The following is a 22,258-nucleotide window of genomic DNA, read 5'->3' as shown; positions in this document are numbered from 1 at the left end:
ATTGAGTATTTGAGCAAAACATAAGGGTCAAACTGATATTTTCCTTAATTATATATTACGTGGTAGAAAACCACATATTTTTTATATAAAATTTTAAATAAACATAATTTCTGAAAGAAAAAAACTCTTCAAAAATAGTATGAAAAAAAGTTTAAACAAAAACAAAATTGTTAAGTTAAAACAATAAAATCAAAATTACAAAACAACTATTACAAAAAATATATATATATTTAGGTAAAAAAAATTATGACATTTTTTTATGTTAAACATTTGTATGGGAAATAGAAAGCAGTATATTTAGAAAAAAAAAAACCACAAGTGAAATTTCTATATAAATAGCTAAACAGGAAGAAAAAAAAAGTCTAATTTCCACTTTTTAATACCAGTATCAATTCATCAAACCAAATCCTACAAATTGGATTTATGGGCTTTTAAGACGGGATTAAGGAAGAAAAAAACACCCACACATTTAATGAGAAACTTTTTTTTAAAAAAAAAAAAGAGAGAAACTTTCACATAAATTAATCTAGTTCTTCGTTTTCAAACGCTAATTAAAGGATCACGTACTTTCTCCCCACTCTCCATTCCACCCATGGTGTCGTACAACGGCCGATTCAGCGTCTCTGGTAAATAGAACGCATGAATCCCCCCAACAATCCCACATACGGCAAACACTGCAAAAGGAAACGCACCTCCCAAAACGACAACAAACGGTGCCAAGATTGCTCCCATCTGCGCCGCCTGAGTTGCGCACCCGAGCGCGGCGTTCCTCACTACAGTTGGAAAAAGCTCGGCCGTGTAGATAAACAACAAATTATATGTCCCCGCCACCCCAAAGATCCCCAACACTCCACAAACCATTCTCAGCACTTTCCTCACCCCAACGACGTCGTTTCTCACCAAACTTCCTAAAAAACAGAACAAGCCACTAAACCAGAGTGTCCCAATCGCCAATGGCTTCCTTCCGAACTTGTCCAACAAAATGGCCGTGATCGTAAAAGCTGGCATCTCGGATACGGCGTTGAGAGCCACGGTAATGTAGAGATTTGTATTTAGGTTCACAACGTTTAAACTCAACCCATAGTAAACGACGGAACAGAGGAAGTTTATGGCTACGGCCAAAAAGAGACGGTATCTAGTTACGGGAGATCGTACAACGTCGATTAAAGAACCAGATACTTCGTTTCTTGATGTGGTGTTTTCATTTTCTGAGGTACTGTTATTGTTTGAATCTTCATCTAACCCTAGAGTTACTCCTTCTGGTAGTTCCTTTCCATTTGACTTAGCTATTGAGTTCATGATCTTCATAGCTTCAGTGACTTTTCCTCGGACTAAGTACCACCTTGGGGACTCGGATACGAAAGGGATGACTAATCCTAGAAAAAGGAAGGAAGGAATGGAGGAAGCAATGTAGAGAGCACGCCATGTTGGGAAGATATAAGCTATGAGGGAAAGTAAGGCTATCCCAGTTGAGAAGAAGTAGAAAGTGGACATTCCAGCTGTGCCACGCTTCGAGGGGCCTATTGGCTCTGTGGCCAGGACAAAGGCACAGAGGCCGACACCGCCGGTGCTGAAGCCCGTGAGGAAGCGGAGGACGACGTAAGTGTTGTAGTTTGGAGAGAGAGCTGTTACGCAACCAAAGATGGCGTTTAATAAGCAAACTATGGTTAGTGAACCTTTTCTTCCAAGGAAAGAGTCTGAAAGGTGGCCAAATGTTCCTGCTCCTGCAACATATAAGATTTTTTTATAACAAATATTAGTGTTACTAATATTTTGAATTGTGTCTACTGAACAAGCTGATGATAATCGAAATCCAATAATGTTATTTTTTTGTAGTATCTCTTTATGCTTTTTATTTCAGTATTGTCTTATTTTGTTGAACTTAGGCTGATTAAGAATATTGGTCTGCACCATTAGGCTTTACGGGCAGTATGTGATTCACAAATTCACATAACTGAAATTAGAATCTTGAGTATACAGTGAACATTATACATTCCTCCATCTAACCATATGAGCTTGCTTTTTTAAATAGTAAACCGATGATCATACCTAATCCTTAGTTAACACTTACGAAGAGAGGGAATATGAAACTTCTTAGCAACTGATAACAATGTGATCTCATTACTATTACAGATCAAATCTTGATTATACAGTGAACATTATACATTCCTCCATCTAACTATATGAGCTTGCTTTTTTAAATGGTAAACCGATGATCATACCTAATCCTTAGTTAACACTTGGGAAGAGAGGGAACATGAAACTTCTTATCAAATAATAATAATGTGATCTCATTACTATTACAGATCAAAACACACTTCATAGATAAAGCAAGGAATGCAAAGTTTGAATTGAATGAAGATTCTAGTCTTAAAAGCTATCGAATATGTTTGTATAATATCTCTCAAAGTGAAAAAGATAGTACGATCTCCGTCACTATCCGGAAGGGAAGATGATTACATACTATAGCGTAATGCTGGTCACCATCATTGTAATTATGCATCTTCTTTTAGTATTTATGCAGTTTAGTAGTAAATGTAACTATTCGACTTTCGTTCGTTCATCTGTTTCTTTCCCTCAATAATGAAAATAAGGTGAAAGTAAGGTATGACACATACTTTTTCTTGAACCTTCTTGAACCTAGGAGAGAAAGGGGAAGGTGGAAACTTAGTTAGATAACTAATGAAATCTTATCTAATGATAAATATCTTGTACCATTATTTGCTTTTTGGTCAGACCAATGTATAGCGTGGGTACAACGAGCATGAAATGGAAAGCACAAAGTCAGAGTATTAGTGTAAAGGACAGAAGGGTTCCTCTTCTTTTCCTTCTTGGTGGGCTTAGCAATAAGTTTCTATCGGCTTTCATTGATTCCAAGCATCAATAATGGTTATCCATGTGAAATAAAGTTTTTATGACTTGATTTTCTTGTATGAAAATGAAAGAGGGTACTCTTTTAGTTAGACAACTTTTGTTTTTTAAGTATACTTTTGGGAGAAATATTGAACCTCAAGCCTAGAGCCTTCAGCAAGCTTGGACATATTGTACGTCATCATCACTTCCACATTAAATAAGTTTTCCTTTTTTCTTTTTAATACATGAGTGACCCAAACTAATGTATATTTCACCAACTTAGATTTTTACTTTTCCATGCAAAAATAAAATAAAAATCAGTATATAGCCTTATTATAAGAACTAACAATATATATTCATGAAATATTCCAACAATCAATGCTGAAAGTAGTAGTAAAAGATGCTCTCTAACTCAATCTCTCAAAACTAGTTAAGTGAATATTCAAATTCTAGAACCATAATTTGGAACTCTAATTTAGACAAAAATAAATAAATAAAAAGAAGTCAAAATGTATCATGAAGAACTTCGTAAATCGTGAGGATAACCTCCCCATAAGTATGTGCTGATTATGCAGCACATCACCGTTTGTGCTTATATTACTCTTTAGATAGATTCAAAGAAAAAGGACAAATCAATAGCAGTGCACGTTTAGACAAAGTGCAAACCAACAAATAAAAAGATTACGCCTAAGACCCTATTAAATATTCCAAAAAGTCTATGCTTTTGGAAATGTTTCCCCTAAAAAGCATGTTCCAACACCTTAGTCACGCTTATTACGGCCTCTTGAGCCAGCTCTGTACACAACTTCAAACTAATCACCAACACGTCTTACACCTTTAATCTTATCTCTTTATTAGTTCGAAGTATATCTTGTTGAGTTTGGACTTCAATTATTGGAGTGATCAAAACTTGAATCTATAAACGACAGAGGTACATGAAGTTATAGTGGGAATACCTTACTATGTGGTAGGGCATATAGGCTATTGCCATGTTTTCAATATAATATGTGTATCCACCAACTACAACATCTAACCTGTTTGGACCATATAAAAGAATTTAATAAATCCTCCTAACTCCTGTTTACAGAACCAGCTAGTACATGCATTAATCTCTAGCAAAGTAAGAACATGGGTGCCAGAGCACTCAAATATGTGTCATTGTGTCATATGTCAAAAAATAATTCAATATCATTTTAAATAATGGTTAATTATTTTTAAATCAATTTAATTCAAGCTCAAGCATCGAGATGATATAATGTTAAACTTGTGAAGAACCAATAAATTATTATATTATATGCTTGATCTGTAGCTATCTCGTGCTCAATGCTTAATAATAGGCGATTGTAACATTATCTCACTTGTAGCTTTTTCTTAATTTGTTGACTGGTCTTTTGAATATTTTGTTCTCTTTTCATTTTATTTGTCTTCTTCGTTAAGTCTGAAACAGAGATCAAATATTGAAGTACCACTACAGCTTATCATATGGTATATACTAATATATGATGCAATAAAACAAACACTTCACTGTCACACAAGTCAAAATTGAGACAAACCAAAGTATATTCTTAATGATGTCTAAATCCCTAGACTAGATAGTATTTTAAACATAAAAGTACACTTTTTTACCAATTCAGGAGGTGGTGATCTACTTCATTTGAATAATTATATTCATATATAACTCATTATCACGTTTCTTATCTTCAAACATGTAAAACCCCCCTAAAGAACCAGAACTCTTTAGCTAAATAAGCTACTTGCTTGTTATCTACTTTATCTTCTCATTTATTTTAATCCTTCAAAAAATTTTCTACAAATATTTAATAAAGAAATAAAAAAAATGTATCAAAATAGCTAGATAAATAAGAGTGATGAGGAAGAAGAGATAGAGACAAGGACAAACTCACCAATCATGCAGCCGCCAAAGAACAAGGCTTGAACCAACCCAACCTTATACTTCTCACCACAAACTAGTCCCCATTCATCCACAGTCGAGATACCAACACCGCCGACCCATTCCCACGAACCCGGTTCAAGCCCACATACCGTCTTAGCCACCGCCTCACAACCGACCCAGCCTAACGGACCGTCGACGCACCTCCAGTCCGGTTCACGGTCGGCAAAGATCATTACCATGGTGTGAAAGGCCTCAAGAGCCCATGCCAAGCTAGCTAAGACGAAATGCCGGAGCTGCCACGGACCAAACTCGCCACAATACTTTTGGAGCATAACATCGATACATATTTTCTGAGTTTCCGGTCTTCCCGTGACTTTCACCACCGTAGATAGAAGAGTTGATCGGAGATCCTTGGCGGAACCAGGCGAGCTGGTGGTGCTCATCTCTCCCGCTCTCTCTCTCTCTCTCTCTATATATATATATAGATATCGGCTTGTTTTGTGTTTTCGCATGAGGGATTTTATTTATAGCAAATTGATTTGTGTATTCGTATAGACTCCTGCTACTTAGGGATTTACGGCTTTTGGTTGGACACGTGGACTGTGATCTGGCCGTTAACGTAATGATTATTAATATATATATATACATAGAAAATATTATATTGTGAGATTAGAGTTTCGGGGTTGGTAGAATTTTCTTTTAGGATCTTATGTGGATTGGCGGAACTTCTCATCACTAACAAAATTTTGTTATGATATACAATCAATCATAAATGAGTTTAAAGTTTGAATTAAAATTGAATTATCCCAAATGTGGAAATCACGTTGGAATTTTTAAAATAGTGATGATTTGGCTAATTTGAAAAATAAATCATGTCAAGAAATAGTATCTTATATAATGTTATCTTTCATGATAATTCTATCTTTCGTTAACAAGATATTCCCTTTTCAAGGTGCATTCGCAAAATTTAATATTTGAAAATATTCTTAGAATCCTATTTTGAATTGGTGGTACTTCTCAATTTAGTCAACCGGATGTACCATCATAACTTAATTTTGAAAATAATGATGAAATGAAATTATATCCCAAATGAAAGAATCAGGCTATTCTCCGAAAAAATTAAAAATAAAGAATCAGGTTGCATTTTAAAATAGTTATAATAATAATAATTATCATTTTTGTCTCCCAAACTTATGACAGATCCCGAACTTATGACAGTTCTTACCTTCTAAAATATACATATTTAAAATTCCACATAGTGCTTCTATTAATTTTGGTTCCATTTTTCTGTTTAAACTGTGATGTGACATTGCCATATCAATTCCATGTGTAGAAAATTTGAAATTTTTTTTTTTTGAGAAAAAGGCCTCATTAAAACCTCAAGAGTAAACCCAATGGGAAAAACCTCAAGAGGAAAAAGAGTGTCTATAAAATATATTGATCAAGTAATGTCATTCTAAATTACAACATTGATACACTCGGGGTATCCAGGCCACCAAACAAAATCATTAGAAAGAGATAAAACAAACTTAGTCAAAGAGTGAGCAACACTATTGACCATCCTAGGACAAAAAGTAAAAGAGATACTATGAAAAGAATTACAATAAGCAAGAATATCCCTAATAATATATCCTAGATAAGAATGTTCGATCTTGTGACTGTTAATAGTACAGACCACATTGGCACAATCAGATTCAATGACCACCGTATGATACCCAAGTCTAGAGCACAACAAAATACTGTGATAAACCGCCAAGGCCTCAACAATAGTAGGGTCCAATAAATGATCCCATGACCACGTACTAGAGGCAAGGACCATGCCATGAAAGTCACGGAAAACCGCCCCAGCACCAGCCTTCTTTGCAACATGGTCAAGACTAGCATCACAATTAATTTTGACAACACCCTCCACTGGTTTCTCCCATCGATGCACTTTCGGAGCTTCCCTCAAGGACTCACTGGCGGGGAGAGAACCACCATTGGCATTCAAGTGACGATCAAGAAAAGCCAAGCTCCATTCAATAACCATCTGATCAGGAAGAGTAGTCTTCTCATTAACATAAATATTACGGTGATACCAAATACGCCATACACAATGAGTTTTCCAAAGTCAGCTACAGATAAAGAATCTAAGCAATTTAACAAAAACTCATAAATGTCCATTCCAGTGTAAGGGGGAACATGCATAATATTACCACCGTGTGTCAACAGTTACTCAGTTTATCACAATTCCATAAAGCATGGATTGCAGTCTCAGGACCCTTCAGGCAAAAAGGGCATAAAGAAGCAACAGGAATACCTCGATTGCAAAGATTAGAAAAGGTAGGCAGCCAGTTATTAGCACCTCTCCACAGAAATTGCCTCACTTTCCCAGGAATATTTAATTGCCAGATTTTAGTCCATAACACCTAAACTCCATTAGAACCTGAAGCCTGGCCCATCCCCAACAAACGAATGGCCTGCCAATAACCACTTTTGACGGTATAAAAACCTGAAGACTCAAAATGCCATATAACACAATCAGTAACAGGAAGATGGTTGCGAGGAATAGAAAGAATAGCAGTCGCCTCTTGCACATTAAAAGCCTCATTGATCAAACCAGAGTTCCAATTACCATCAGGAAGAAGAAGGCTAGAGACCATTGCATCTTCTTGAAGAAAATGATTCGAACAAGACCTGTCACCATTCAGGCGGGGAATCCGGCGGTCATGATACACAGAGACATTATTTCCATCTTTGATAAGCCACCTAGCCCCAGAAAGAAAAAGCTCTTTACCCCATAAAATTGATCTCTAGATGAAAGAGGATTTTTTTGAGCTAGTGGCAGTAAGCACGGAGGAAGTAGGAAAATAGAGTGCTTTCATAACCTTTGCAACAAGAGAATCCGGATTAGAATAAAGTCTTGCGGCCTTCTTAGCTAACAAAGCTTGATTAAACAAGGCAAGATCTCTGAACCCCATTCCACCATCCGACTTGTACCAACAAAGTCTCTCCCAAGTACACCAGTGTAACTTCTGTTTTTCCACATTACCACCCCACCAGAATCTAGCACAGAGTCGATGCATTTCTTTAATGAAGCTGGCAGGTAACTTGAACAAGTTCATAGAATAAGCAGGGATAGATTGGATGACAGATTTAATAAGCACCTCTTTCCCAGCAGCAGAGAAGGACCGAGATTTCCAGCTAAACAATTTTTTCCAAATACGGTCTTTGAGTGATTGAAAAAGACCTTTCTTACTCTGCCCAGCATAACAGGGTAAACCAAGGTACTTCTCATGGAAAACAACCACAGGAACACCAAGAATAGCGGCCATGTCAGCAGCATCACTAGAAGAAATCCGAGAACTAAAACACATGGCAGACTTAGAAAAATTCACAAGTTGACCAGAAGCCTTACCATACCAATCCAGAAGCTGCTTAAAACGGTGACAAGCAAACACTGATGCTTTGAAAAAGAAAAGGCTATCATCAGCAAAAAGGAGATGGGAGACCTGGGGACCAGTACGCCCACAAGAGAGACCTGAGAGTGAGCCATTCACATAATCACGCTGAACAAGAGCAGACAAACCTTCAGCACAGATCAGAAATAGAAAGGGTGGCAAAGGATCACCTTGTCGCAGACCCCTGCCAGGTATAATATTACCCAAAATTTCACCATTCAGATTAAAAGCATAGTCAACCGAAGAAATACAAGCCAGAACTAAACTGATCCATTTCTCATGAAAGCCCAGTTTCCTCATAAGGCTGCATAGGAAACTCCATTCAACACGATCATAGGCTTTAGACATGTCAAGCTTGAGAGCAAAAGCACCGGTTTTACTTTTAACACGCCGTTTCAGATGGTTAACACACTCAAAGCCAATCATAGCATTATCAGTGATAAGACGTCCAGGGAGGAAGGCACTCTGCTCATCAGAAATCACTGAACCCAGAATCTCACGTAATCGATTAGTCATAGATTTTGCAATAATCTTGTATAGCACATTACACAAGCTAATAGGACGAAAATCCGAAGCATGTTTAGGATCATCAATTTTCGGGATAAGAGTGATAAGAGTAGAATTGATACCTTTAATATGCCCACCCTCATTCAAAAAACGGAGACAAACAGCGCTAACTTCAGGACCAACAGTATCCCAATACTTCTGAACTTTGATTACTATAAAATTGTGCCCCATTTTATTGAATAAAATAAATTAAAATTACAAAAAATATCTATTTTTTATTCATTTTTATAAAAATACTTCAAATATTAATTGAAATCTTAAGAAATAAAATAAAAGTCACTTAAACTCTAATAAAATCAGTAAAATTCAGTCTAGATTTAAAGAAACCAAATATGTAACAAATATGAATGAAATAAAAAATCAAGTATAAAATTAAAATTCACTCTAGATATTAAAAAATTCAAATATAAATAAAATCTTAATCAATTCAATAGACCCATATTAGAAACTTATTTATTTTTGTTATATACATTTATTGATTGATGTAAATGATAATAAACTTAATTAGGATATTTAAATGTCCATTAATATGAGAAGTTACCCAATAGAGTAATGATATGTGCACCCAAAATATGCACTCAAACATTACACACAGTGATGTGGCAGTTTAGTCTAGTCAATCACATTTATTAAAACTAGGACCCACAATTTTAAAAAGTAGTGACACGTCACTGTGTGTAATATTTGGGTGCATATATCATTACAATTTATAGTATGGTTACCCAATATTGTCCACCATAAATCCCTAGAAATACAAGGGGAATGGACAGTAAAAGGGACCAATCTTTTATATGCAAAACTCTGTGTGACAATTTCGTCTAGGATTCCTAAATAGATAAGTAATAGTGACTCGTGAACTAGGTGGATTTTAACCACTGAACCACGTAAATTACTTGTGTGTTTATATTTCTTTACATTCGATTTACTATAAGCTTAATCTCTCTACTTCAGATCTCTAAATCCCCTGCTAACGAAAAACTGCATCAACAGATTGGTGCTTTCATTGAGAGCGAATTAAGCTTGAAATCTTGCATGATATTCAACCTAGTAATCATCATGGTGGTTACTCATTCCATGCGCAATGTAATCATCATCATCGAACACGAGTATGATCGTGCTATGAATATGTTTAAAGTTAAATGTTTGCTCTATATAAGCATTTGTTGTAATAAACGTTTGTAATGATTGATCCTTGTTTGTGATTGATCGGCTGGGAGGCCGTTATCGTCACTACATGCGTAATGTAGGCCGCATTAACGGGGCCATTACAGGGGTGCGGTATGCATCTACTCGGCATGAGTCGTTACACTTGTTGGAAAATCGATGTGAATTTGGTTATGATTTATAAAGCATGTAGTTGATATAAATGCTTATCTAAATATCTATCTTACTTGATTGAGTTTTCTTGCTGGGGCTTGGCTCATGGGTGCCTTGTGGTGCAGGTAAGAGCAAAAGAAAACTGGACTAGACATGAGTTGGAGAGCTCTAGGGGTGGCGTGTACATATTCAGTCTGCTCGGCCACCACAGTTGAGATACTTTTAAGGAGCATGGGATATTAGCTCGATTTGGCCGCTTAAGTCGGCTAGTTCTATAATTTTGTTATACCCATATTTTGATTTAAAACCATTGGGATGCCTTGTAAATATTCAAACCTTTTGAAGGAAAAGTTTGACTTCATTGACCAAATTTTTTAATACTTAAACCAATGTTTAACCTGAGTTACAATCTTTAAGTCCAAATGACTTGCTTACCGAGTTAAGCACTATTTTAACACATGGTGTAACGGTCTTGGATTAGTTGGATTTTACAAGTTGGTATTAGAGTTGTCAAGGTTTAATTGCTCTGAAGTTAGGCTGAGTGTGTACGTTCACTGCTAAAGATAAGCTCGACTCACAGTTTGGTAACTACCTTGTTAAATATTTATTTAACTGCTTAACTGTAATGTATATGCCATATCTGTTAGGAACGAGTTTTCTAATACGCAGCGGAATGGTGGTGTGGTTGGCCCAGTGTACAACAAAAAATTTGTAACATATTTAAACTACCTTTAAATATGCGGATCCATTAATATACATACATTAATCATAAGCAAGATAATAATAGAAATCATACCTCTTGAAGCCTATCAAGTGTCCTTGCTATCTTTTCGTATTTAGAACGATCTTCCTATCCAAGCCGCTCCCACGTACTCACACCAAGATCTTCCAAAGCGTTCTCTACACCTCAAGAAATGTGTCGGCACTTAGAGAATGAATGATAGTTTATTTGCAATTCTACTTGATGTACTCAACTCATGAGATCAAGAGAATAGGCCTGAGAATTGGTTCTTTATTTTCAGGGAGAGAAAACTATCGTTCTATTTTTCACAAAGCGAATGTTCAGAGTTGTCTCACTCACTTTTCTTACTTGAATAATTTTCTGATCAGTCATACTTAACAGAAAATATTCAAAATTTAAAAAATAAATCTGTAACCATTTTACAATTTACTTTTTAATTAATTAATTATTCTATTAATGAAAAAATTCAAAAACCAATTTTTGAATTATCCATTAATTAATTAATTAAATAAATAAAATTGAAAATCTCATCATTGAAAAATGCTGGCCCTACACGCCACACACAGTCCTGGACTGTGTGTGAACGTGTAGCTTTCTAATTTCTAAGGATATTGGTTTTTCAAATTTTATTTAATTATTTATTCAAATTACTTTGTCAGATAAGATCTAACAGCCTGATAACTAATTCAAATTTGAATTCAAATTAATTATCTCTTTAATTAATTATCAAATATAATTAATTATTTGATTAAATATTAATCTTTTAAATTCAAATCCAATTTGAACTTATCAGATTATTTTCTCCCACTCAAATAAAGATATTTAATTAATTCTACCAATTAATTAAATCCAAAATTTTCGAAAATAAATATTTAATTTATCATAATTTCAAAAATTATAATTAATTAATTATTTAATTAAATTTCGAAATTAATTTAATTATTTAATATAATTTCGAAAATTACACAATAATTAAATATTAATTAATTTTATTAACTACAACTAATTTGTAATTAATTAATTAATCACTATTATCATATAATTGCATATTTGGCCTGAAGAACAAATTTCTTGTTAAATATGTCTTCAAACTATTTTCCCTTCATATCATCTCTTACCTTGAACAGTGTTGATAGAGCCGCTATGGAGACCTATGGACCTATAATTCCAAGCTCCAATAAATTTGAGATTATTAATTAAATAATCTTAATTTATTAATCTCATGATTATTCCACTATAAATATAAGACTGGACTCTTGTAATTATAGACATTTCATTTACTGAGTACTTTATAATCATAAAGCGTCCATTGACATAATCATTGCATACAACTTGACCCTCTAATAATGGTTCATAATTAATCGGGAATAAAATTACCGTTTTACCCTTTTAATTATCTCTTGTTTCCTTAAGTACCATTGACTCTACTAGTGAAGGTTAATTCATAACTAAATTATGAATTTGAGCTCAATAACCTTTCAGTCCCAAAAGTCAACCCTTAAGAGAACCATCATTCAATCTCTTGCGAGAAGGCATAGATTCCATATCTATATACTATGTCCCCAGCCATCTATATTAATGAGTTCCCAAAACAAAAGTTTCTAGCCTGATCATTCTGACAGACCCTAATAAGTGAATCAAAGAACTCATATAACATAAACAGGAGTTCATAGTAACTTCAGGATTAAGATCTATTTGTATATGATCATCAGTTAATATATTTAATTAATACTTCGAAACGGTATTTAACTAAGTATTAATAAACATATCTGGTCCAGTTTTATATATTCTCTAATATATAAAGCACCTCCACTAAAGTGTCCTACCACACTGGTGATCCAGATCTAGATCACATGTATTCATAATACTAGTGGACCGTACTTGCAGTAATTAATCTATAGATTCCATAACTTTATTTTACTGCGAACTATTCAAGTTCATTTATCTCAAACACAATCCTCCCATACCACTACGTGTTTGAGATCACATATATGAACTTAGGAATTTTCCTGATATTTACATAATATTATCATAGAATAATATAGTCCATAAAATATATGCATAAAAAATTCAATTTATTTATTTATTTCATAAAACAATGTCTACTACATATGCTTTCAAGGCACATTTCCAACAATATCTGGATGCTAGTGTAGGAAGCATGAAATATACTGATAGGGCCCGACCCTTGGCTGCTATGTGAATATGAGAATGCATGCTTATTAGTGTTGTTGCTGTATGTGAAAGTTTTTGAAATGCTTATTAGCATTATGGTTGTGAGTGTTTGTTGATTTGTTTGGTTTTGGACCGTGGGGGTGGTTTCTGGAACCCATTATAATTGCCCGATAAGCCGAGTTGTTGATTGTAGATAGACTTGGGTAGTTATGCCAAGGCGATGAGAACGACTAGCCATCGTAAGTATTGAGGCTAGAGATGATGACCAGGGTCAGAACCCTCCACCTGCACCTCAGGATTAGTAGCAAGTGCTTGTTGATATGCAAGCGAGATTACAGAGACAAGAGGATGAGATTTGACTACTGAGACAGCAGATTCCACTAGGGAACACTGGACCAGTTCTGCTACCTGCCGTGGTTCCAGTTGTAGCGCAACTTGAGATTGAGAATAGGTGGGAACCCTTGTATGAGAGGTTCAAAAAGCAGCACCCTCCTACTTTCGAGGGAGGGCCAAATCCTCTTAAGGATGAACAATGGATGAGTATGATTACCTCCATCTTGGACTTCATGAGGGTGGTGGGTAATGACAGAGTGGCATGTGCCACATATATGTTACGTGATGACTGTTGAGATTGGTTAAATATAATGGTTAAGATGTTTACACGTTGAGGTGCAAAACAGTTAACGATTTTCACTTGAAAAGAAGTGAAAACATGAGATAGTGTAGAAGGCATCTAAAAGTGACATTTATGGGTCTAAAGTGATACAATGAGGTATCCAAACATTCCCCAAAAGTTTGGTAGCATTTGGAGAAATTTTAGGACCATTATAGTTGTCCAAAGTCAGAGAGGGTGGCAATACGTTGCCCCCTAAGTGGCGTAGCATCGCCTAAATGCTAAGGGCTTCAAAAGTTGTAGTAGGCGATGCATCGCCTGGGCGGTCTTTTAGGGTCATACAGTTTACATAAAATGCTCTAAATGATGTGTTTTAAATGTTCTAATCCTATTGGTTAGACTAATAATGATGCCTACACTATGTATATGAGTTATTAGAGTTGAAAAGCTTTGATCATACTTTCCAACTCTCTCTCTAAAACACATTCTCTCTCTAGCTCTCTAAGACCAAAGTTTTCTCCAAGAAACTTGTCAAGCTTGCTTTACTTGCATGAGTTTCAAGACTTGTTTAATCTCAAATCTCATTCTACTTAGTTGAAGCTTCAAGCAATTGGGAAGGCTAGGAATAGAGATTTTGGACAACAATATTCATATTGTGTATAAGCCTTAGAAGTTCCCCAAGTTTGAATATTCAAGTTGCTCAATACAAAGGTTGTATCTCTCTAACCCTAATCTTGTATTTTGTCATTCTATTATGTTTTTCATTGTTAGTATTGATGATAAAATGTATCTAAGTTCTTCTTATCATCATTTAATCATTTAGTTTCTTATATTCAATATTATCATTCATATCATGAACGTGTTCCTTTGATTATCAAGAATTTCCTTCATACATTGAATTTGAATCTTGATCAACATATAGGGTTTGGAATATTGCAATTCATTGTCGATTTGCAAAGAGTAAAGCCATATATTCCCAACAATCAAAATCTCTAGTTTTAATTACTTTCATTTTGTGTTTTGCATAATCAACAATGAGGGAAATTGGTTCATCTTCTACAACCTTCAAATCCTTGTTTCAAGATTTGGTTTGTGTTGGACACATAATAATTAAAGATCAAAGAAAGTTCTATTTGGAAATACTCTACATGAATGTGGATATGGATTCAAAGTCTTCATCAACAAAGGATGAGACAACTCAATGGGATTACATGCTTAAGGAGTTTGGCATCATCAAGTTCCTTATTTCTAAATGTGTAGATTTCAAGAATTTGAATGAAATGTGTTTGCTGCCATATTATTGTGAGTTTGAGATCATTGTTTATATTAAGAGTACCGTGGTGGATGTTAATAAAGAATTCAAGGGTTATTGTTGTACGTATTTTTTTTGTAAAGTTATTGATCAATATGTGAGATATGGTAATTGTAAAATTAACCATAATGAGATTGGGGTCAATACAATTGATGATGAGATCTTTTTGACCTTAATTGAATTTAATGCATTCGATGAGGAATGTATGATAACCCTAAAGAGAATTGACATGGTTCATGCATGTAGTGATGAGACTAATGCAACCTTAAGAAAAGGTGAACATGTCAATACAATTGATGATGAGATCATTGCAAACCTAAGTAAAGATACCAAGGCCAATGCATTTGATGTTGAGATTGTTGCAATCTTGAGTGAAGTTAATGCAACCCAAGGAAAGGTGCAAGGATGGTGGTATGATACTTGTGTCACTATTCATGTAAACTATGATAAAACTCTTTTCAAAACCTTTGAAAGTGCAAAGGTGGGACTTTAAGTGCAAATGGGAAATGAAAAGATATCCAAGCTACTTGGAAAGGGCTGCATTGATGTGTTCTTCACTAATGGAAAGAAAGTGACCATAATTAATGTTTTATATGTTTCCGATATGACTAGAAACATTATGAGTGGAAGTCTATTGAGTAAATCTGGCATCAAAATGTAGTTTGAATTCGGTAAACTCACTTTGGTTAAGTTGGGCACTTTTGTGGGAAAGGGTGATAGAATGATCAAACTCTGTGTTATTGATAGTGACAATAATGATATGGCATCTAAATCTTGCAATGTAATTAATTCTAATTCTATTACTTTGTGGCATAATAGACTTGCTCATATAGGTTATATCACAATTAAAAGAGTTGTTAAATGTGGATTAATTAATTGTTATGTGAATGAGCATGATAAATGTGAATTATGTGTTAAATCTAAAATGGTAAAGAAACCTTTCCCAAGTGTTGATAGATGTTCAAACTTGCTAGATTTAATACATAGTGATTTATGTGAATTGAATGGCATGTTGACTAAAGGAGGAAAAAGATACTTCATAACTTTTATAGATGATTGCTCTAGGTATACTTATGTGTATTTACTTAAGAGTAAGGATGAGGTATTTAATGCATTTAAAATCTATAAAGCTGAAGTAGAAAATCAATTAGAAAGGAAAATAAAGACTCTTAGAAGTGATAGAGGTGGTGAATACTTTTCAAATGATTTCAATGTATTTTTTGAACAACATTTCATTATACATGAATGAACTACTCCATACACTGAACAAAAAAATGGAATATCTGAAAGAAAGAACAGGACTTATCCTGGGATGATTAACTCTATGCTATTACATGCTAAATTGTGCTATAATCTGTGGGGTGAAGCCTTGCTTGCTGCGTGTCATATATTGAATCGAATTCCTATGAAAAAAGACCAATGTTTCTCTATATGAGTTATGGAGAGGAAAGAAGCCTAACCTAGGCTATCTTAAAGTGTGGGGGTGCCTTGCTTATTGCAAGAGCACGGAGCCTAATAGGACCAAGTTGGGTCCAAGGGTCGTAAAGTGTGCATTGTTGGCTATGCCTCAAATAGCAAGGAGTATAGGCTATTAGATTTGGAGTCTATTGTGATAATTGAATCAAGAGAAGTGGAGTTCTTTGAGAATATGTTATATTGTGATAGCAATTCTCAAAAACCCACAAGTGTTGGAGAATATCTTAAAGAAAAAAATCAAAAGGTTGATGAGCAACCTATATTGCCTCAGAGAAGCCAAAGGCTTAAAGAATTGGGATCAAATGAGACATGTTCTCAAGTGGAGACACTCTACCTAGTAGAGGGAAACCTTGAAAAAGTCACATGGAAATTTCTATGTTTAACGCCCCATATCACTATGGCTGCTTCCTAGAATGATGACTGGCCCTGCAAACCAACACGAGTCTTTCCAGCTTGCTTTGTCCTCACTCGCACGCTTCCTAGGAAAACATCCCAGGAGGTCACCCATCATGAGACTACTCCAGGTCAAGCACTCTTAACTTTGGAGTTCTCAAGTGATGGGCTACCGAAAAGAAGATGCATCTTCTTAGCATAGGTAGTACCCACCAATCCATTTAAGCCTTCTTCAACTGTGTAGTCCCACGCCTACACAGTCTTAGAATCATCACACTTGACCTTCTCTAGGCGACGTGGGATTGCACAGCTTTTTACCCAGTCTTTCCCCCAGCAGATCACGGGATTCTGATTGTCACAATCACCCTCCCTTAAGGGCCCGACATCCCCACCGGCCATACTTTCGGTTGGGTCAATGTAATGCCCTGGTTACTCCAAGACTGTTACTGTGAGCTTTGAACCGTGCGTAACTCGCTAATCGAGTCATTTGGTTATAAATGTGCATCTAGGTATTATTAACAAGCTAAGGTGAAAAAAAACTTGATCAAAAGGAAATGATATATTTTATTGAAAACATAAAACTGTTCATGGGCCCATAAAAGCATTTACAAGTTCTTTACAATCCAAAATGGTCATTACAGTGTAAAAGTTAAACTCGCCGACCTAAGCGGCAAAAATAGGGTTAACCCCTAGTTCCTCTGAGAAACACCTTGGCTGTGGTGGTTAAGCGGCCGCATATGTACACATCGCCCCCTAAGCTCTCCACTCAAGGATGGGTGAGCTTTTCTTTCCCTTTACCTGCACCACATAGGACCTGTGAGCCAAGGTTCGGCAAGAAAACTCATTACCACATTTATGTAATATCAAGCGATGATTATGATAATCATATAGAGCTTATAGCCCTAAACAGATGAGTGACTGATGTGAAAGTCACTAATGTGGGTTCCGCACCCTTAGCAAATGAGTGACCATGGAGTCACTGGCTTAAACCAAATGAGTGACTAATGAGTGAGTCACTAATGTAAACCAAATGAATTGACATGGAGTCACTAGCTTAAACCAAATGAGTGACTAATGAGTGAGTCACTAATGTGGGTTCTGCACCCTTATCCATGTGATGATGCAGTCACCTGGGCCTTCTGGCCCTGGCTCTAGTAACTAGCCATTAGCTAGACAAGCACTTTTCTTTTTCATTGAACTTGGGGTCGGTCAGGCATTAATGCTCATGATGAGTCATTCAATGCTTATGTCGATTAGATCTAATATTTTTCGGCTTGCGTTAAACATGCTAAAATGGTTCTTGACTCTTAAGCCAATAACATATGACCAGTGCTCAGTACTACTGCCAAACCTGACTATTAAGTCACAGCTTCATAGTTAATACCAATACCATTGCCGATTCTGACTAATAAGTCAGTGCCATTCACAAGTAAGCAAGATTTTCTAAGAATTTGATATGCAATCAATGTCCACATTTAAACACTCAACATGCCTCATGAATAACCATGAATGTCACATATGGGGTGCAGATTTCTTACCTCTGGTTCGAGTGAGAATTAGTAAAAGAATGACCATTGAGAACGATCAGCCTTTTAGTTCCTTGGCGGTCACCTAGTCATAACCAATTATGGGATTCCATCAATAAAATGAATAATAAAAGGTTCCCAAACCAAGACCTAGCCTCTGGGATGTCGAATCCTACTAAATCGGGTAGTAGGAACGATCCTGAGGCCTAAGGTTTGAATCCCCACGCTAAAAACACAATCCTAGCCAAAATGCCACTAAGGGCCGCGACCAGCCTTCGCCCATGTCGTGGCTTGCCTCCCCAAACAGAAGCAGCCACCTTCCAGCCATTAGCATGTGCTGTGGCCCTACATCCTCATGACGCTCCCCAATGGCCCTTCAGCACCACCCTTCATCTTCAATAGGCTTGGGTTGCAGCACTCTAGAACAGAGCCGTGACCCCACTTGAAACTCAGCCAAAAACACCTGTTTTTCCCTTTCGAACTCATTTCAAAAACCTATTAAAACACTTCCAATACCACAAAGCAATGCTCCCAATTATTACCACAACTTATCCACCATATACCCAACAAAACCTAAGCCTTAAACCATTCAAAACTTTATCAAGTTCCCATTCCTATGATCAAAATGCCAATTTCAAAACTAACACAAGAATATACCAAGGAACCATAAAATTGAACTAAAAACTTACCTTAAACTTGAATTGAATCCTCTTCAATGGTTGAACACTAGCCTAAGACCTCAAGCTTCAATCTCCAAGTTTGAATCCCCAAACTTGCTTCAAAATTTCAAAGGAAGGAGAAGGAAAATGAAGATCGTGAGAAGAAGAAGGGATTCTCTATTTTTCTTAAGCTTTAACAGCTTTCTTTGGTTTAAATATAACATAAGGTCAAATGACCAAAATGCCCCCCATGCCTAACTCACCTCTTAACAGCCCCCAAGGGCAAAGTCTTCCTTTCCCGCCTATCTTGTTAATCATAACTAACACCCTCAAATTCCCATTATTCTCAAATACTAATTAAATCATATCCCATTACCCTTGAATTCCCAGTAATGATCTAATCATCAAATTACCCCGAGACTCACCTCGAGCCCTGAAATCAGCCCCGTTATGACCAAATTGCTAACTTGTCTTAAAGGATCATCTCATGCCGAATAGTTCGAACAAATCCACATTCTAGTGTGGCCTTATTTATAATTCAGCAAAATGCATGAAAATATACAAATATGCCCTCAACAGGAAAAATTACCAAAATGCCCTTATGATGAAATGTGGACCCACATGCATGCATTTATCATCATATAATAATATAATGCACATAAACATGCATATAATAATGTAATGGCATAATAAATCAATTATGGCCCTCACGGCCTACTAATCTGACCATTAAACCTCATTAGAGATTTTGGGGCATTACAATTATCCCCTCTTTACAGAAATTTTGTCCTCAAAATTTACTTGAACAACTGTGGATACTGACTCTGCATATCTGACTCCAGCTCCCAGGTCGCTTCCTTAACCTTGCTATTCCTCCACAATACCTTAACCAAAGGTATCGTCTTATTCTTGAGGACCTTGTCCTTTCTGTCAAGTATCTGGACTGGCTGTTCCTCATAGGAGAGATCTACCTCAAGTTCCAGATCTTCATAGCTCAAAACATGAGTCACATCAGATACATACCTCTGAAGAGCTGAAACATGAAACACATTATGCACGGCTGACAATGGCGGTGGTAAGGTCAACCTGTAAGCCACTTGACCAATCCCCTCCAGGATCTCAAATGGACCTACAAATCTAGGGCTCAACTTGCCCTTCTTCCCAAATCTTCTCACCCCTTTCCATGGAGAGACTCTAAGGAAAACATAGTCTCCCACTTGGAACTCATCGTTCCTGCGCTTGGGATCTGCATAACTTTTCTGCTTACTCTGAGAAGCAAGCATCAGAGCTCTAATCTTCTCAATGGCCTCACTGGTCCTCTGAACTGCCTCAGGACCCAAGTATCTCCTTTCTCCTGTCTCATCCCAATGAATGGGAGATTTGCATTTCCTACCATACAACATCTCATAAGGTGCCACCCCAATAGTAGACTGATAACTGTTGTTGTAGGAAAACTCTATCAAAGGTAGATACTTACTCCAGGATCCACCAAAGTCCAGCACACATGCTCGCAACATGTCTTCTAATATCTGCATCGTCCTCTCAGATTGTCCATCTGTCTGAGGGATAAGCAGTACTGAACTTCAATTGTGTTCCCATGGCCTTCTGTAAACTCTCAAAGAACTTGGAAGTAAAAGTGGGGTCTTGATCTGACACAATCGACCTCGGTGCTCCATGGAGGCGCACGATCTCTCTCACACAGAGATATGCATACTGGTCAACTATATAAGTAATCCTCACTGGTAAGAAGTGAGCTGACTTGGTGTAGCAATCCACAGTAACCCAAATAGAATCATGTTGATCAATATTACTAGGTAATCCCACCACAAAATTCATTGTGATGTCCTCCCATTTCCACTCCTGGATATCCAGAGGCTGCAATAGCCCTGTCGGCCTCTGATGCTCAGCCTTGACCTGTTGACATGTCAAGCACTTAGCCACATATTCCACTACATCCCTCTTCATCCCAGGCCACCAATACAATGATCTCACATCCTGCTACATCTTCGTGGTGCCTGGATGCAAAGAATAAGGAGTAGTATGAGATTCATCCAGAATCTCTCGTCTCAATGCAGTGTCTAACGGAACACATATTCGACCCTTGTATCTCAGCAAGCCCAAATTAGACACTGTATAATCTTTGGATACTCCAGCCAAAACATCCTCTCTGTTCTTGATCAGTTGTGGATCACCCAACTGACCCTCCTTGATTTTTTCCAACAGTGTAGACTGTAACGTAATATTGACCAACTGGCCCACTAGCAACTCTATACCAGCTCTGGTCATTTCATCTGCTAACTCTCTGGCTATCAACATCACACTATAAATCTGTCTCGGACCCTTCCGGCTTAAAGCATCAGCTACCACGTTGGCCTTTCCTGGATGATACAAAATCTCACACTCATAATCCTTTACTAACTCCAGCCAATGCCTTTGTCTCATATTCAAGTCTTTCTGTGTGAAGAAGTACTTTAGGCTCTTGTGGTTAGTGTAAATCTATTACTTCTCCCCATAAAGATAATGCCTCCATACCTTCAAAGCAAAGACCATAGCTGCCAACTATAAATCATGAGTGAGATATCTCTGTTCATAATCCTTCAGCTGACGTGAGGCATAAGCAATCACTTTCCCTGACTGCATCAGAACACAACCCAAACCTTGATGTGAGGCATCACAGTATATCATAAACTTCTCCTAATCTGTTGGGGGACTCAGAACTGGAGCTGTAATCAACCTCTGCTTCAGTTCCTGGAAGCTATTCTCACACCTGTCTGACCACACAAACTTCTAATTCTTGCGTGTCAGCTCAGTCAATGAAGTGGCAATCTTAGAGAACCCTTCCATGAAACGTCTGTAATAACCTGCCAAACCAAGGAAAATTCTCGCCTTATATGCATTCTTTGGCCTTGGCCAATCTCTGACTGCCTCAATTTTTGTTGGATCTACCTTAATCCCCTCCTTACTGACAATGTTCCGAAGAAAAGATACCTAAGATAACCAGAACTCACATTTCTTGAACTTTGCAAATAGTTTGTGCTCCCTTAGTCTCTGTAGAACCAATCTGAAATGTTGCTCATGTTCTAACTCTGAATGAGAATAAACTAGGATATCATCGATGAAGACAATCACAAACTGATCTAGATAATCCTTGAACACTCTATTCATCAGATCCATGAAAGCAGTTGGGGCATTAGTCAATCCAAAAGACATGACTAAGAACTCATAATGCCCATATCTAGTGCGAAAAGCAGTCTTTGGTATGTCTCCCTCCTTGACCCTCAACTAATGATA

The 22,258-nt window shown here is 36.6% G+C and overlaps 1 protein-coding gene across 1 annotated transcript; it reads right to left on the bottom strand.

Annotated features, from left to right (window-relative positions):
• Positions 1-351: 351 nt before the first annotated feature.
• LOC133782534 (organic cation/carnitine transporter 4) lies at positions 352-5,240 on the bottom strand. Its single transcript, XM_062221864.1, has 2 exons — positions 4,758-5,240; positions 352-1,724 (listed from the first exon to the last, which is right to left on the bottom strand). The coding sequence occupies exons 1-2, from the start codon at positions 5,188-5,190 to the stop codon at positions 541-543; spliced, it is 1,617 nt and encodes a 538-aa protein (XP_062077848.1). The 5' UTR covers positions 5,191-5,240; the 3' UTR covers positions 352-540.
• Positions 5,241-22,258: the final 17,018 nt, after the last annotated feature.

The sequence above is a fragment of the Humulus lupulus genome, chromosome 6 (genome assembly GCF_963169125.1).
Source record: "Humulus lupulus chromosome 6, drHumLupu1.1, whole genome shotgun sequence".
Classification (NCBI taxonomy): Eukaryota; Viridiplantae; Streptophyta; class Magnoliopsida; order Rosales; family Cannabaceae; genus Humulus; species Humulus lupulus.
This window is presented reverse-complemented; position numbering and strand designations above follow the sequence as displayed.